Below are 18,167 nucleotides of genomic sequence, written 5' to 3'. Positions count from 1 at the left end.
AACACGAAAGTTAAAGGATTTGTACTCGTATATACGCTTGTGGCCGACTTAAATGTCGACGCGCAAGGACGGCGTGTACGTACGAAATTAATTATGATCTCTCGGCGATCTCTCACGTCAATGTGCTCTGGAACCGCGACCATGTCGAATACATTGTCCCTGCCGGAATAGTGTCAAAAATCATTTTCAAGTCGATCTGCCCCGATATATCCTATTTAATCGAGTTATAAATCTTTCAATTTTATCTCTATATTCTACTTTTAATGAATTCTTTCGACATGGACACGATTTTACACAAATCTATCTATGTCTTGAGCTAAGACCTTTCCTCTAAGTTATCGTACATCTTTATGAACGAGGTTGTGAAACGTTAATCCTCGGAGCCTCAAGAGCAAAATTTAAATTTTCAAATTCCGATAAAATATATTTTTTGGCTAATTTTTATCTTTAATATAACTCGTTTCGCGTTCCGTTTATCAATAAAATTGGCCTTCCGAGAATTAATCGCGGAAGAAATTCAACATTCTTTCTCGTATGCTCGCTTATGTATCGTATATTGTATCTATATATATATCGTGACCTCTTTGAGATTACGATGGAACGAGATTAATCTGACTGAGCGTTTCGATTCAACGATCACAAAACAATGGCGCGGACTTTATCGTATGCTAAATAAATTGAGAAAATAAAAATAAGTGCGATCGAGGGATGCGTGTATATGTGTATGTGTCAAGGAGAAAATATCTAATAAAGTAAATTTTTTAATATTTCATCTTAAAAAATATACATTTTAATGATCAATCATGAAGGATTAATGACAAAGATTTTCTTTTTCTTCGAATCACGCCATTGCCTGGTTGTTCGCAATCAGATTTATGGATAATTCGAGTCGTAGGAATTGTTGCTCGGGAATCGAAACTAACTCGCCTTATGCGAGTATATTTTTTTTGTTTTTTTTTTTTTGTTTTTTTTGGACGCGACGATTATGAATCGTGGAGCGATCAACATGTTCTACATAGTTTAGGTATAATAAAGGTTCTTTTGTACGTTCGTAATATCCAGTCTCGACATTTACATGTTTCGCTAGGCTAAAACGCGCGCCACTTAAATACGAATAAAAGTACGTCAAAAAATTAGCGCCTCCTGCTCACTGCTCCTGTGACTTGCAATGTAACATTTAGAATCCGACAATCGCTCCCGTTTACATACATGAAAAAGATATCGATGACACGGCGAAAATTTAATTTTATCGGTCAAATCTTACAATAAAATTGAAAAGAATTTCAATTCGTTACATTTTCTTTACAAGAAAAAAAAAATAACGGGAAAATGCGCGTGCTGAATATTTTTCTATAACAGAATGGAAAATCGTACGTGAGCTCGTTATCAAGTGGATTTTAGCCCTTGTTTTCAAACGTTTTCTCTCTCTCTCTCTCTCTCTTTCGCTGAACTGAAGAGCGATTCCGGTTTACAAAAACGTCTAATACTAAGCAGTAAGATATCGCACCAAACGCAAGAAATGAAAGAAAAGCTATCGCATCCCCCGATATCTCTCTCGGAACAATTTCAAACGAGAGAGCGATCGAGAATGCGATACGGCCGCTTCCCTTTCTTCGCAATCTCCATGTCTCCTCAACCGTGTCAAAAAAATATATCGTTATATATCCTACATACAAGTGGGTATGAAAAATAAAAAATATTTTTTGGCCATTTTCCGTTTTATAACAATTTTTTTTCTTGGGACGCGTGGAAGAAGGGATCGTGTGACATGGGAGAAAGGGATTCGGTGGTGGTTGGTTCGGAGGATGAGGAATGTTTCGATTATGAGGATATAGGGGGAAGGGAAAATTGATTTTAGAGAAGGTCGTGAATAGGGGACGTCTTGTGTTTGAAGGATGAAAGGACAATGTGGAAAGATGCGGGAGGGAGATGAAGGGAGTAGGGTGAAATTCAGGGAGCGTTATCGATCTACTCTTTTTAGGATATAGGCACTATAGCTACTAGATAAATCTTATTTACATTCTGTTTTTTTTTTTTTTCTCTTACTATCCCACTCTTCGATCGATATATCGACTACGATTACAAGAATATGAAAAGTGCGATCAGAATCTGTTCGTGTCGAGTTGCCGCACACTCTTTTTTTTTTTTTTTTTTTTTTTTTTTTAATTTTCCGACAGAATGAATATTCATCTGAAATTAAAGACCATCGGGCGATGATCTTTCACACACAAGTGCTTGATAAAATCTCTATTTTTTCTTCTTTCATAAAGAGGAAGATGCGCTCTTCTCTTCATAAAGATATGTGTCGATCGCGCGAATTTCGCGGCAGAAAAATGACTCGACAGAGTGTGCGGGCAGAAAATGAGAGGAACAAGATGCGATGCGTATCATTCAAGATATATGACGTAATCATTTTTCTTGTTTCTTTTCTCAGAAAAAAAGTGTACGAAATCTTTACTCGCTTTCCTCGCATTGCGACTCTGTTCTTTCTCGCTCTAGGATCTTCCGCACTATATGGACGCGATGGGTACGACGTGAACACGACACGAACCAACGTCTTTCACGGATTACATCCTCCTTCGTTATAACCGCCGCTCTGCAAACGACTTATATAACACTCGCTCTGCGTAATACAGGGAAGAAAATGAGAATGATAGCGTTCGCATTTCGCATGTATGTAGCTGACCGACCGCTGTGCTATACCGAGTACTCAAACATTATATGGTTCAGCCACGGCGCACGAAAAACATTATCACAATTTCAACCTTCGAAATGATTATATCATTTTTATTAAGCTCTCATGATGCATGTATGTGTATATGAGCGAACAAAAATCTATTAAAAATTGATTCGCTTGTATCGAGATATATGTGTGAAAATGTAAAAGGATTAAAGTAAACAACAATCTGATACTCTGGTCGGTATGACTCAGCGGTACCTTTATGCTATATAAACTTACGACAAGGTGCTTTTTTTCCTCTTAAAGGCTAGTAATTAGTTTCATTTTTCACACACTTCTCCTTTATTCATTCGCAATCTTACACACATCCGCGCATACATACACACACATCTAATATACTCTCGCGCTTTATTATATAATCTTAAATTCGTTACGCTTACAGATCTGCGTATTATGGCCATTTGTATATTTTTTTCTTTTCCTTTTATATTTTTTTCTTTACGTTCTGCACACTCCAACATTTGCTTCATTTGCACTCCATACACTTTTATATACTCTCTTACATTTATATATATTACTTCTCTCCTCTTTCGTTCTTTCTTTTGAAGAGTATTCACTTATACATTCGAGCCTATATCGATACTTCACACGCACGCTCGATACAAAAAAAAAATCTCTCTTTCTCTCTCTCTCGTTTCGCGATCCGATAGAAAAACGATAATGAACAATTTTGAAGCTTTTCGAGCGTACGCTTAATTGCTTGACATGAGTTGTATATTGTATGGAACTTTGCGCAAAACAAAGGAAAAAGACAAGGAAGAAATTAATTTTTACGATTGATAATTTCTGACATGCTACGGCTGAGGAACAAAGTGTTTTTTTAGCTTTGCGCAAAGAGGCCGATAAATATATTATAATCTTTCAACATTTTCTCTTATATAAGAGAGCCCCCATTGTATATTGCTTTCCATACCTCTATATCGTAGCTCTTCTATTTACACGGAGATTTTCATATATATGTATATACATATATACATAAACATACACATACATATATGTGCATACATATATATAAAATATTATCTCTACGCGCGCGAGCGCTATAAACACTAATTTTTATCTTATTAGTACTTACAAAGTACAAAGAAGACAGAAGTTGACAAAAGCCGTACCTGCCTACAGCAAGCGAATGACTTTCTAAGAAAGTTTCCAATGATGCAATTATAATATACAAACGCATATTATACATTCGCAGTCCTCCCAATCTTCTCTCTCTTCTTTGTCAAAATTACAAGATCCCGAAATCCTGAAGCGAATGCTGACGCAATCGCTGACATTAACATTGTGGAGGGCCTGCGCTCTGTAAATCTTACACATACAAATAGCTCTTTATATTTTCTCCCAGTTTTCAAACTGTACGAGCATATATTTATGTAGAATAACGTACGCAGCGGTCTCCCAGCTGCCCTGAGTAAAATCGGTCCATCGCATCAGCAAGAAGTGAATGACAGAAATTCTTTGCATATGTATTTTTTTCTCTTTAAAACACGCAATAAAGCAAGAGAAAAAAGTATCAACTCGTGCATAATAATAGCGGAACGAAGAAAAATTTAGAATGCAAATAACTTGTAGAAAAAAATATATAAAGCATTATCATGAGTTGGGTTAGCGTTAAATATAAAACAATTTTAAGGTCAATAAAGCTCTACGAAAATATGTAACATTATTATCGATAAACGTTATCTCGTGATTTAATCACAAAAATGCAAAATTGTAAACGAAGCTAGAGCGGCCATTCTCTCTTTTCATCCACTTTCGCGCTTCCACTCTTTGACTGTCGTTTTGAAATCTTGCGTTGACTTACGATCTATCGCGTTTCTATTAATCTATATATGAGCAAACTATAATCTGCACCTGTGGGCTGAGACACATTCACTCGTTTATTCCGTTCGAAGATATATATATATACATATATATGTATATTATGGCTCGAATATACTTGAAACAATATCAAAAAAGCAGTAAAAGGAACATCTTTTCGCCTTGCGTCAGTTGTCTCGATTTTTTTTGTTTTTTTTTTTGTTTTTTTGAATTCTTTTTAACTGAAGGGAATTCGCGAACAAATAAAAAAAAAAAAGAATATTTACGTAATAAAGCATTCGTGCGTGAGAGTAGCACACGAACTATCACGATCACGAGGATCTTCACTCTTTCTTCTTTTCTTTTTTGTTAATAATCTGTCTACACATGAACGCGCGTATTTGTCTTTTAACGTACGTGTCTGGTATGTAGCGAAAGGATAAGATTGCGTCAGAATCGACGCTCAATGTACTTCCGAATCATCGGGATGTTTTGCAATGTTGACTCGTTTGCATACAAATGTTGACATGTGGATGAGTAAAATATTTGAAAGTCGATTTTCCATCCGCGGATGATGGTGATATAACGTTAGATGCGCGTGTCGTGTAGATAGCTCTGTACAATATGTAACAATATGTGACTGCGTGAATAATGAGCAACACGCAGCGAAGATTACGCGATGTTTGATGAAATCAGATTTGCTTTTAATTCCAAGACCTATTCGCGCGTAATGTCAAAGTCAAACTGCGATATAATTATCTTAATTTTTTTTGCACCGATTATGTAAAATGTTTCCCTTACGTACCACAACGCGCACTTTATGTACGTGCACGTTTCAATGCACACTTACAAGTGCATATATTATATTACAATCAAGATTTACATTCTAAACAAATATCTCTTATTTTACATTTTTTATATATTACTTGAATAGGTATGCTATGTAATATTACAACTGTAATGTCACGTTATTAATCAATTTGCAATTAATAGGCGACAACTGGAATTCTATCTTGGAAAAAAAGATAATCTGGTTGTCATCAAACTGTCTGCTAAAAAAACGAAAGTTTAAAACAAAGGAAGCTTACAGCTACTGAAAAGAAAGAAAAGATAACTGTGAGATATTTCTTTTCAATCAATTTTCGCGGCGAAAATACTTTTTATTCGATTATTATCGCTGTCGTCACTACCGTAAATGGATTGAGCCTATTCTTGTTATATCCGCGCAGAATCAGAGACTCGACTTATGCTACACGTTAGCTTCCTAAGCCATTGGAAAAAAGTATTGTACATCGTTCGCGCCCTCGTAACTACAAAGAGATACTATAATGAGAAAGAGCGATCGGCGGTACTACTGCAACCTCTCAGCCACTCGGAGACGCAATTACCGCTTTACCAGTCTGACGTTCGAGTAGATCGGAGCGTGCCTTCAAACGGCGCTGCATCAAACGACTCTCGGTCGGCGGTGACAGCCCGAACAAATTCTGCAGCGAATCCTTGCCTATGACGCGATTCTTACCAATGATCTTAGAATCGTTTAGGTCCACGCTAGAGCGCACGGAGCACGACTTTTGTCGCGTACCATCAAATTCGCTAGAGGAATGCGTCGTCAAGTGCTTGCTGTTCTCGGACAATTCGCTGCTCGAATCGGATATGTGACCGTACGGATGATTGTCGTCATCAGTCGACGATGTAGACAGTCTGGGTTCCCGGTTCTCCGCCAGCTCCTCGAGGTTTAGAGAGAAATGTTGAAGTACCACACGATTCACAGCCATTGCGGACTCAGCGAATGCTGAGAGTTCTCTAGCGGAGTTGTTTCTCCTAAAGACAAATGCAGATGCGTTACATTTAAGAATAAAACGATTGACGGAGATGGAGAATGAAAGATAAACTCGACTTTGGGAAAACTTACCTTATGATATGAGGTGTGGTAAGTGATCGATCGCCAGTTTCGACGGAAGTCGGTCCGGGATTAATCCAAAGATGTTTCAAAATACTATCGGCGCTGAACCTCTGGTGTGCCTCTTTGACGAGTAAGCCCCTGATTAAATCTTTCGCATCCTCGGAGATGCATCTCCACTCCCTATCGGGAAACTCGTATCTACCCTCCTGAATACTGGTGAACAGCAATTCTTGACAGGCCTGACAATTCTCCCCCCTGCCCCAGCCGCAATCGGTGCCGCAGTTCCCGTAGAAGGGCGGATAGCCGCATAGCAGAATGTACATGATGACACCGAGGCTCCAGAGATCGCAACGTTTGTCGTAGTAATTGGCCTCGCCGATGAAGGCCTCTACTACTTCCGGCGCCATAAACTCGGCGCTACCCACCGGCGTCAAAAGTTGCGGCGTTGCCACAGGACTAGACAGCGAGTTGTTGAACTTGATACCTGATCCAAGATCAAAGTCGCATACCTTGATCGGCGTCAATTTGTCCGGATACACGCATAAGAGGTTCTCGGGCTTGAGATCTCTATGAGCGATCCCTGAACACAGAACATACAGAAGAACGTTAATCAATATTTTGTTCGACAATTCCTATTTAACTCATAGCTCGTTAAATTTATTTCATCTTTATTATTCAAAATTACCTTTCTTATGAAGAAAGTCCAGCGCGCTCGCAATCTCTTTGACGATTTGACTCGCTTCTCTCTCGGTGAAGTGAACCCGTTCCTGAATTCTATTCAACAATTGGCCACCGTTGATCTTCTCAAATACGAGGTAGAACTTCTCCTCGTCCTCGAAGAATTCGATCAGCTGTATGATATTTGGGTGGCCCTGGCAATGGTGGAACGTCTCGACTTCCTTGAACACCCTGGCACGTGCGTGTCCGGGGATCTTGTCGATGATCTTCACGGCGTACTCGAGATCCGTGTAGAGGGACGTACAGGTCTGGACCGAGGCGTAAGCACCCTCTCCGAGAACTTCTCCGGTCAGCTTGTATAATTCTATAACAGCAATACGAGTTTTACATGTTCATCTTTCGAACCAAATCGGTTTTATTAAGAGAAGGAAAAAGGAGAAAATAAAAAAACGAGCGCTCTCGATGATTTCATTTTGACGAGTTTCGCAAATCGCGTTCTCAAAAATTATTGGAACGAGAAACATTGCAACCTTTTCATTCCGCGAATGCACCAATGTACAATGGATTCACCGCGATGAATCGATGTGATATTCATTTGCCGTGGAATTGCGCATCGTTCTATGAGCACGCGATCGACGGCAATTATATCGCATCGTGTCGCGTATTGTCACTTGGCAAGAGAGAGAATCCAACATCGAATCGATCGAAGCGTCCATCGGAGACTCTTTTCTTTCACGGCTCTTTTTTTATAACGATTCTTCAAACGCATCTTTGACATCTAACGATAGAACATCTGTTTTCCCGGAGACGCGCAAGAGTCTTCTTCGCCAGTCAGAACAAATTCCAGGAATAATATTAGAAAAAAAAAAAAATCAATTTTTTTTCGACTACGCGTTCCCATCATGATTGTTACGCCCAATTATCCCCGGATTCAGATAGGCTGCGTCTCTCTTGAACGCGCAACGCGCGTGACAGCGCGATGTTGTCCTGTTCTGACGGGCAGTCAATGTCAAGGTCGAGAGGGGGTGGCCGAGATCGGAGCGTGGAACTACGACGCACATACACCGAATTTTCCCTCTCTCTCGGAAGTCCGCGACCGGAGTTATCGCGCGGCTCCTTTCCTCCTCTTCCTCTTGGAGGACCCTCCGTGCGTCTCATACCATCCGTGGGTCCATCCCTACCCCCGTTCGAGCCTACGTTGCCGCGTCTCCGCGTTGCCCGCGCGCGTCCCGCTCTTCTCTCTTCACCCCCTCCTTTAACCACTTCTCGCTCCGATTATACGGATACACGCGAATGGCAGCGTCGCCAGCGCCTAGCAACCAGAAGCCGATAATATGCCTCCGCGAGTCTTTACCTCTCGCGTTCTCTGTAACATCAATTTTAACAGCGGAACAAATATAGCGTCCAATGCGAAAATTGCGCGTTCGTCGACCCACGCATGTGCGCAATAATAGCTTTCTGTGATTTACCTAGAGAAAATGATGTTACGATGAAAACTCGATCGCTCGGTTTAATGACATGATAATTGCTGCTAATGACATGATGTTTAAGAAACATTATCTTTGATAATTTAACGACCAATGATCCGCAGATAGAGAGTATATAAATTTCGACAAACCTCTCTTTCTCTCTTTCTATCGACCTTAGGAATAGCACGTATATAATGTATAGTTCCAAGAGGGGTTGGAAGTTTCTCGAGCCGAGCCGGGGCTCTCGAATCGATCACATGAAATGACGCATCAGCCGAGAAAATGTAAATTTTATCTGGATGACGTTCGACTTGAAAATTAATATTTTCTAATAATTTAATATATATAATTAGAAGTCTCTCTCTTGTCATTTTAATTTCATCAAACGACTGAAATGTATTGATTCTTCAAATCGAACAATAGATTTACACTTACGTTTTTAATAAATAGAATTAATTTTGATAACTTGAATTGTTTAAATCCTTTTATCCCTCAAATAATGTCCAAGAATATGCGCATTTCAACTTTAATACTTCCTTAATTACAATTATTTAGTTTTAATATACTTATCGAAAGTTTTTGTAAGATATTATTTTTATCCCCGCTAATACAATTGAGCGAAATCGAAAACAATAATGATTATCTTTTTGGAATTTTTGATTCTTTTACAAGATTCAATTATTTTAATAAACTGATTAAAAAATATTAAGCGTGTGTATCACAAAATACATTAATTAATTACAATCGGCACGTTACGACTTGCAAATCATCCTCGCGCTCGGGAATCGAATAAATTGACAACATTCGTAAGAGCGAAAACTCGTGCGGAGAGCGAATTCGTGGCTCTCCGTGGGCCGTGTATCGATCGTGCGAGCGACTCCGTGGCCGAATAACCGTATTTGCCAGCTGCGCACAACTCGGATTAAATTCCGATCTCCCCTTCTTCTAGAGACATACAACCAGTTTAGAGGCGTAAAATATTACCGAACTCGCGTATAAATTGACATTTCTCTTCTCGGATTATATTAAAAATTTTGCGGATAAAAAAAAAGCTGATCTCCGCCGTTCTATTTCGGGAAAAAATTTTCTGGCATTATTATAATTGTCACATCGTGAGATAATATTCTTGCGCAGGGAACGCTGCGACCCCTCTTGATGGGAGAGGGGCGAAGGAGAGATGTAAATTTCCGGTGTTTATAAACAAGCGACGGGCCGCGTAAAATTCCAGGCCGCCTGCGCGATCGATTATCGCCGTTCCGCGCGAGTTTCTCGAACGTTCCGAACACTTGTCCAAGGTCACACATACCTACGGAGGAGACTACTGCAAAGTCACCATAGCGAAAGAGGCGCACTACGCACGAAGGGTGAGTGCGCATTAGTTATCGAAAAATAAGTACGGCCGTTCTATACGTAACTTTCGGTCTCTGTCTCTTTCTCTCTCTATCTTATGATAGGATCCGGATGATTACGCAAATTTCTATAGATAAAGAAGCGCTAGAATTCTCTCTTCTTTTTTCTTTTGCTCGACGCCGATCTGTGCCTCCAATTTACCTTGGAAGCAGGAGGATACTACGGATGAGCCAGAACGTCTCTTCCTGCGCCTCTTGCGTCTCGCCTCTTCCTGACGAGCTTGCACCGCGCTCATGGACTCCCCCGTCGAAGCTACATCCCGGCAGGTGCCATCGCCTAAAATACACAAAGGCTTATCGTTAGTTTGAAGTTCGGTATATAATCTTTCTCGCGTACTATAATGTTATAAAGTAATAATAAATTTCTTCCTTTTTTTGTCCAATCAATTGATTATTATTTTGTATTGTATAATTTTATTTTTATATAAAATATTTAATAAACTTGAACAAAAGCTCAACGAGAGATCGTAAAAACCAAAATTTTCCATCAACTTCCTTACTATGTAACTAATATAAATAGAAATTTTCTGCACAGTCTCTCAAAATAAATCTAATTTAAGATTAACGGTTAAGAAAACCGTACCTTTCTCAACGCAAATGTGCATCGTAACGATGTGTGTTTGAAGACATGATTGCGCAATGTGGGTGTGTTTATTTTTGTGAACAAAGTAACTTGCGGTTCGCCACACGTGACGAGGGCTCACATTATCGTTTATTATTGCAAAAATATCGACGTCGCGTTATCATCGCGCGGCTCTTATTGTTAGTCACATTCTCCTTCATCCCCGTCCCATCCTGCGATAACTCTCTGCTGTCAGATACAGACCGTTTAAAAGCCAACATCTTTTCGCGTCCCGCGGAAAAGAGACGCGCTATAAAAATCAATTAGTCCATTGATAAAGCAAAAAAAGAGATACTATTCTCGAACTATTACGAGAGAAAGGATTATCGCGCGCGTCGCATAAGCGGGGGAACCTTGCATTCATCGGGACGACGCTGTCTTTATGAATAACCATACTCTCATTAGTCTCGAGGAGAGGTTTAAAATAATGCTCCTATGCGCTGTTATAATTATATCGCCCCAATAGACTATGACGTGTCTCCGGCTATTTGCAACGCTTATCGTAGAATAATGCGTTCGACATGTTTTTAACATGTGTCGAACGTGTTATGTAATTCATGCATGTCTCATGTTATTTTACGATGACTAAAGGTCGAAAAATCGCGCCGGAATAAATTGTAAAAATGTAATTATTAAAAGCGAAAGAGATACCATCGCGTTGATTGTCGTTTTTTATTTCTCTCTGATCGTGAATATTTCGGGGCTCTCACAAATATTTTACGGAGACAATACGCTTCCCCGTGTAATGAAATGGGCGGAAGGGAGAAGGCCCCCATTATATAGAGGAGGCCGTACTTTTGTGCCCCGGTTGGAAAGCGCGTAATCGATTCAGCCGGGATAAATGAAGATGGGAACAATTCCCTCGTAGCTGCTCTGGCATAACAATGCTGGCTTCTCGAAACCTCTGGAGCATTTCTCCGTTATCTGCTCCGAAATAGATACCGATCCGATAGTCTTGGAATCCAAATAAATCGTACGATAAAGATTTTTTATTTTTTACTACATTTTTTAAACGCGACAGTTTGTCCCTTTAACGTTCAACAATTCGATTGAAAAAGAGCTCGAGTAATTAAAATTAAATTCGAAAATTCTCTCTTGGAATCATCAAATTCGACGACAATTATTTCGCACGACTGTCGTTTGTTACAAACGCCGTGTATAAATAGATTCTGTCTCTTCGCACTTTCTAATTCAGCTAAAAATGAGCGATTGTCGGTCGCCGATACGAGCTCGTGCGGAGAGTTCGGCGTTTCCCTCTCTCGCGTTGGGAAAGTTCACTCGCGCGAAGGCGAGACCTGGGTAACCGGTACGTTATTCACGACCCTCGTGTTAACGGAGATATACAGCGGACATTTACGCGAGATGTGTATCGCGCCAATGAGAGGAAAAATCAAGCTGCAATCTACGAAATAAATATCTACGACGTTTCCGCGACCGTCGTATCACCGAGTGTCTGCGTGTGTGTGTGTGTGTGTGTGTGTGTGTGTGTTAAACAGATTTGTGCTAATCATAAAGACCTTTTAGATTAAATTATATATGATCGCGGGAATATTAACTGTATTATGTAAAATCTTATCTAAAGCAAAATTTTCCATTTCCGTTAAGACTTTCATCAGATTGATCCTTGGTAATTACGACTACGAAGGAGAAACGAGTTATACATTTGGATTGATAATTCTATCGAAATCCGGGGAATAAAACTCTTTTATATAGATACATGATAATAAGGCGAGGTTCAAGCAGTTCGTCGAGATAATGCAGTAGCTAACTGCAGCACGCGTATTAATAACTCGCGGTGTCTCTCGGGCGATGCGGAAAGGATGCGTGCTGATTATGTGGGCGGAGTCCCGATGCACGATATACAAACGGCGATGAATAATAAAGTACATCGCCGAGACTCTCTGCCACTCCTTCGAGAGCGGACACACTCGGGTCGCTCGCTCGCGTGGGTCGAGGAGAAATCAGAGCCGAATCGAGAACGAGCCCTCCCCGACGCGTAACTGTAAGCCGGTCTCGAGACTCCTCTCTTATTGTCCGTGATAATCGCAACGACCGATCACCGGGGCGGCCCTCTGTTACGGTCAAAGTATTTACGTCAGCAAATAGAGAGAGAGAGAGAGAAAATAAAAAATGTGAAATTTGAAGAAAAATATCAATTTGATTTCAAAGTTAATTATATTTAGGCGATAAATATTTAGCTCGAGTGGTTGGCGATGAAACAAAAAGTCACTCAATAATCGTTTTCATCGATTATTCATTGATCGTGACGAGGAGAACGTTCGGATCGTTTAGTTGTCATTCGACGCGCGTTCGCACCGAGACAATAGCCAACGCGGCTCGTCGAAACGACTCGAAAGAGAGACTCGGATTTCACACGGATCCAAAAATAAGCATAACGACGACGATGATAGCACGAACCCGTCCCCGTCTGTCTCCGAAAATCCCTCAGAAGAGGCCGCCGTCTCTCTTTCTCTCCGGAAATATCCGAGATTTTCGAGCCGAAGAACTTCCTCTTCGACCGATCTCGAATCTCTTTGAAATCGTCAATTATCGGGAAAGCTGCTTCTCCTCCTCGGCTCCCGTTCATCTCGACGATTTTCCACGCGTCATCATATAATTTCGACGAATGTATTTTCGTACGTCTCGCTAACGCGACGTTGTCGTCGACGCCGACTTGCAGCACACACACACACATCGAATTCATGAGAGTTCAATGACTGGCACAGAAAAGGAACGCCGCCATCTTACGCGTGATATACACATACGATAATGTTTCATCCGCGCGCGCGCGCGCGCTCGCTGGTGATTACGCGAAAATCGTCACCGTAGGATTTCCTTTATGTAAAAGCCGTAAAGATGCAGTCGACGCGTAAATGAGATTTTCGCAATTGAAAAAAAAATTGGACATTTAATCTCCTAAATAGCGAAGATAAGAATGTTATACTCATTGGAAAATATAATTGAAACATATTTATTTTAATTTTATAATTTATTAAACTTTAATTCTAATTTGTATTTTTATTTTGTTATAATGTAATGTTTTTTCTCCTCTTATTGATGTAATGGACTCTCCCATATATTTTGCTAAATCAATGAATAAATAGACTAGCAAATGTCAATAATAAAAAATAATAGATATTGCATATTCCAGGTCGCGGTCTCGGAAATCTTACAATGACCCGAAACATCGAGCGTGCACGTAACGAGTGTCTTACAATTAGCCTCGACCAAGGTCCGAGAGGAAAGTGGTACACGACTGCACGTAATAATGTATCATTAATAATCGTACATAAATTAAGCGAACAAAGCGCGACGCTACACGAACGTCGTCGCCCAATTAGAGGGTCAGGCGGAAAAGGGAGTATGTAGTACAATCACGCGACGTGCCGGAGCGTGACTTTTTTTTTTTAACCGTTATGGTTACGTGAGGCTGCGCATATGTGATGCGGAAATTCACGCGATGAGAGTCCCGACTTTTCCATTCCGTCGAATAAACGTTGGCGCCCGCTTATTCGGCGAGCGTTTATCATTTTCCACCCGGTATAATCATCCGCGCCAGATTCGCCCGATCCAAGAGTATATAAAGACGATTCGTAAAGATAATTGCGTTCCTGTTTACAGTGTCATCGATTGTGTATATTCGGACCGTGATACTGTCGTTTTATATCGTCCTTGTTATCCCTTTTATTCTTTTATGGATATGCTCGTCTCTTTTTTTATTCGATAATTTCTTTCTTTTTATTCAGATGAATATCTCGATCAATTTATTTCTTTTATCGATAAAGCGCATGATATTCCCAAAGTGATTAGGTATATCTAAAAGCTTAAGAGCCCAGGCTATTCTAGCAGTATTAAAAATTGATATTTAGGAATTTTTTGAAGAATATTAAAAATTAATCTTTTTCACATTTTACACATGTTTTTATTGACGTTTAAACAGTATTGACAGTACTGACGTACTGTTTAAACGTCAATAAAAATATATGTAAAACGTAAAAAAGATAAATTTCTAATATCCTTAAAAAAACTTCCTAAAAATCATCATTTTTCATATTGCTAAAGTAGATTAAATCCTTAATCTAACTTCAATTTTGATCAACGTGACCTTCGCGCGAGAGGCTCTTTGTTCCTCGACCATCGCGTGTGCGTTTCCCTTTAAAAGCACGCCGAACTGACATGCGCGCGCCGGGACCCTTTCTCTCCCTACGTTCTTTGTTAGATCGCCCTACAACCGACCCCGTGTCTCTCCCCCTACGTGGGTCGTGAATCCACGTCGTGGCGCCGAATCTCTCGAACCGCACCGCCGTGTATACCGACTACTAACCCACTTCGTTCTCCTTCTTCCCTTCGCCCCGCCCTCTCCCCTTTGTCACTCCTTTCCCCCTCCCCCTCCCCCGAAAAAATAATCCGCCGTGCCAACGACGCGTCGCACGGAAACGACGTTGCAAAACCTAAAACGCGCGTTTCTTCCGCCCCGAAAATATACCCCGAGTTTGCATCAAGGCGCAAAATCTTCCATCAGCGAGATTTGATCCGAAAGGCGAAATAATTTCGCTGACAAAAAAAGAAAAGGAATTGAAAAGAAATATTCTCATATTTATTAAGAATTTACCGATCACGTATCCGGACGGACTTTTGATGGACAACGGGAGGTAAACGTTATCGAATTACAGTATAATTATGCATGCAAAATGCGCGTCATTTTTTTCGTTTCGTCATTTTATTATATGTAATAATCCGCGTAAAGTATTGCATAATTTAGACGCAGGGATTTTTTCCCTCTCCCCCTGAGAGGAGAAAAAAACTTTTCCGCTTTTAGAAGTAATAAAGACGTGCGATATAATTAGCGATCGATTCGCTCGATTGACAAGCGATTAAAGGAGAGCTCGACAGGATATGAAAGTGTTTTTATGTAAACACACGCGAGAAGGAGTGTATTATTAGAACGACGTTGCGGAATACTTGATTGTCATTTATTTGTCGTTCACGCGAACGGATTTTCAATTAGTTTCTCGAAACGGTGAACTCTCGATTACATCGGACATCCTATTGCATCGAAAAATCTCGAGCGCGATTATCATCTCATTCACGATGGCAATAAAAAAATCGATATACTATAATAAAACAGTAATCGAGACACAAATGGGAGGTTCGTTTGCAACGTCACGATTATTAGATGCATGACGAAATCTGTTTGCATATTACACCAAATGGAATTGCGTCGCCGAGAGGATCAACGAACGTGGCCGTCCCGGATTATTAACGAATACTTTGCTTAATTTTTATTACTTTTCGGAGTGAGGGGTAAAGGGAAGGGAGAGGAAAGAAAAGAATAACTCGTCGTTTAATAGCCGGTCGACACGCGAGTGTCATTCGCCGGTTTCGAGAAAGTTTTCTCTCTCTCTCTCTCTCTCTCTCTCTCGTCGATTCCACGCGTACTTCGTATTCACGACGCGATTTCCGCGACGAGAAGCGAATCGTTAAGCAACGCGAACACTTGTCTAAGGTATTCTCGTCGCGTCTCTTTTTTTTCCATCAACGATTCTCGAGCGTGAAACTTTTGATCTTCCTCCTTTCTCTCTCTCTCTCGAAAACGCAAATCGCAAAGCATACCACACACACACATACATTCGTTCTCCCCCCGTTATACCGGGTCGTTACACATCGACCGGTGAAAATGGCCGCCGCCGACTCCTGAGTTAGCCGGTTCGCAAAACAAACATCAATATACAACGAGATGTTTCGTAACTCTTGACCATAACTTTGGTGACGAATTTTTCGAAACGAGTTCAGATCTTCTTTTTTTTCTCCGCAAAGAATCGACAAGATCGGATTGAAAATGAGCGAAAAAAACTTGGCTTTCAAACGAACAAGTATAGATAACAAAATCGTACTCTTAAATTGTCAGGCCAACTTTTCGAAATTTAATCGGACATAAAGGGCGTTTAATTGTAAAAATATATAATGTAAAAAATTGTTGAAAATTGTCGCTAACGAATGCTGGGTGAGAAAAGCCTCGGAGAAATGAAAATTGTATACGAAGAAAATCGAAGGTCGGCGTTAAGGACGCGAGTTACGTGGAATATTTTGAAGGAAAAATTATTCTCACCTCGTCCGGCCTCCTGAGTGCCGTCCTCTCTCTCCTCTAGGATCTTCTCCACCATGTTTCCTTCCTCTTTACGTACTCTTCGCTCTCGTCGAACAATGACGTCCGGGAAAGAGATCGTAGAATATTCTGGTGGGCTCACTGTCGAGAAATCTGTCGGATCGTACGTTTTCCGTGCTCTCGTAATTCACACCGATGTGGCAATAATTATAAAAAAGAGTCAGTAGTATATATACAAAAAAGCCTATCCACTAAGATACTGATATAATCTCCCTTCGGAGCGATCTCTCTCTTTCTCACACTCGTCTTCGCCTCTCTTTCTTCTCCCGAAGAAAGTCGATGTATATCAGTGTCGATATCACAGATATAAATAAATATATAAAGCCTATCTCTCTATATATCCGCGCGGGTTGTTCGTCCTCCTTTTAACGCGAACGACGATGACACGTTCACAGGTGCTGATGTTGTCGTTTTTTTTTTTTCTTCTTTTTTTATAAATACTATCACAGACTTTGACACTGCACTTTCTCTCGGTCGGTCATCCTCCTCCGCGCGCTGATTTTTTTCCCCTCTCTCTCTCTTTCTCTTTCTGTCTCTCGGCGTCGCGATTCTTCTCTCTGCTGGTGTATCTCTCTCTCTCTCTCTCTCTCTCTCTCTCTCTCTCTCTCCTTCTTACTTACAGCCAAGAAGCGGCCAAGCCTTTCCGTCGATGAGAAGCTAAGCTCGTCGTCAGCCTCTCGCCAGAACCTTCTCCGTGACCTGCTACCTCCTCCTTCTCCTTCTCCGCCGCCGCCTCCTCCGCAGCTTCCCCTCTGCTAAAGGTTTTTAATCGGATGTATCGGGCCTTTTCGCACGCGAAAGTCCCGCGGTGGTCGTCGTGGCTCCGTCGTCGCTATCGCACAACTTCTCGCACGTAGCGGCAATCGGGCTCGGAAGCGCATTAAAAACCCTTCATCTAACACATCTGGCCTCTCTTCCACATCCGTTCCTCGCTGTTCGACAGTTGGTTCCCGACTGAGCTCTACAAGATGGCCGCTCTGCTTACTAACACTTCGCGACAACCTCCCCCCCCCCTCCCCCGCCAACCCCACTCGTACCCTCTGCCCGTCGCTTCGGCCTCCCTTCCCCTCGTCCCAACCGCGTCCGCGAAAGCGCGCTTTAGCTTCTCTCTCGCCACCGTCTGCCCGCGAATCACGAGGCTCCGACGACGCCCTGCGAGTCACGTAGTCAACGTGGCTCTCAGATCGCGGCTCCGGCCGAGGAATGATGCAAACGACGACGATTATTAGCTCGGTGACGCGACGTAAATCGGAGATGGTGATTTTCGCGACGGACATAGCCCAGCAAACACAGATACATAACTGTAACATTGCCATAATAAAACGGAATGTAACAAGTAATATAACGTATTTGTTACATGTAACATTCACGTTAGTTGTA

The 18,167-nt window shown here is 41.1% G+C and overlaps 1 protein-coding gene across 1 annotated transcript; it reads right to left on the bottom strand.

Annotated features, from left to right (window-relative positions):
• Positions 1-965: 965 nt before the first annotated feature.
• On the bottom strand, positions 966-17,781 carry LOC115234059 (MAP kinase-interacting serine/threonine-protein kinase 1-like). Its single transcript, XM_029804778.1, has 5 exons — positions 16,731-17,781; positions 10,142-10,276; positions 7,129-7,485; positions 6,453-7,023; positions 966-6,361 (listed from the first exon to the last, which is right to left on the bottom strand). The coding sequence occupies exons 1-5, from the start codon at positions 16,783-16,785 to the stop codon at positions 5,905-5,907; spliced, it is 1,575 nt and encodes a 524-aa protein (XP_029660638.1). The 5' UTR covers positions 16,786-17,781; the 3' UTR covers positions 966-5,904.
• Positions 17,782-18,167: the final 386 nt, after the last annotated feature.

Source organism: Formica exsecta, unplaced genomic scaffold, assembly GCF_003651465.1.
Source record: "Formica exsecta isolate Colony F162 unplaced genomic scaffold, ASM365146v1 scaffold194, whole genome shotgun sequence".
Taxonomy (NCBI): domain Eukaryota; kingdom Metazoa; phylum Arthropoda; class Insecta; order Hymenoptera; family Formicidae; genus Formica; species Formica exsecta.
Note: the sequence above shows the minus strand (reverse complement) of the source record. Positions and strands in the feature narration are given on the sequence as shown.

Coding starts and splice junctions, on each gene's coding strand:
- LOC115234059 (XM_029804778.1), bottom strand. CDS start 16,785: ATGGTGGAGAAGATCCTAGAGGAGAGAGAGGACGGCACTCAGGAGGCC. Junction 10,277..16,730: donor CACTCAGGAGGCCGGACGAG/GTGAGAATAATT, acceptor TGTGTATTTTAG/GCGATGGCACCTGCCGGGAT. Junction 7,486..10,141: donor AGTATCCTCCTGCTTCCAAG/GTAAATTGGAGG, acceptor TTGCTGTTATAG/AATTATACAAGCTGACCGGA.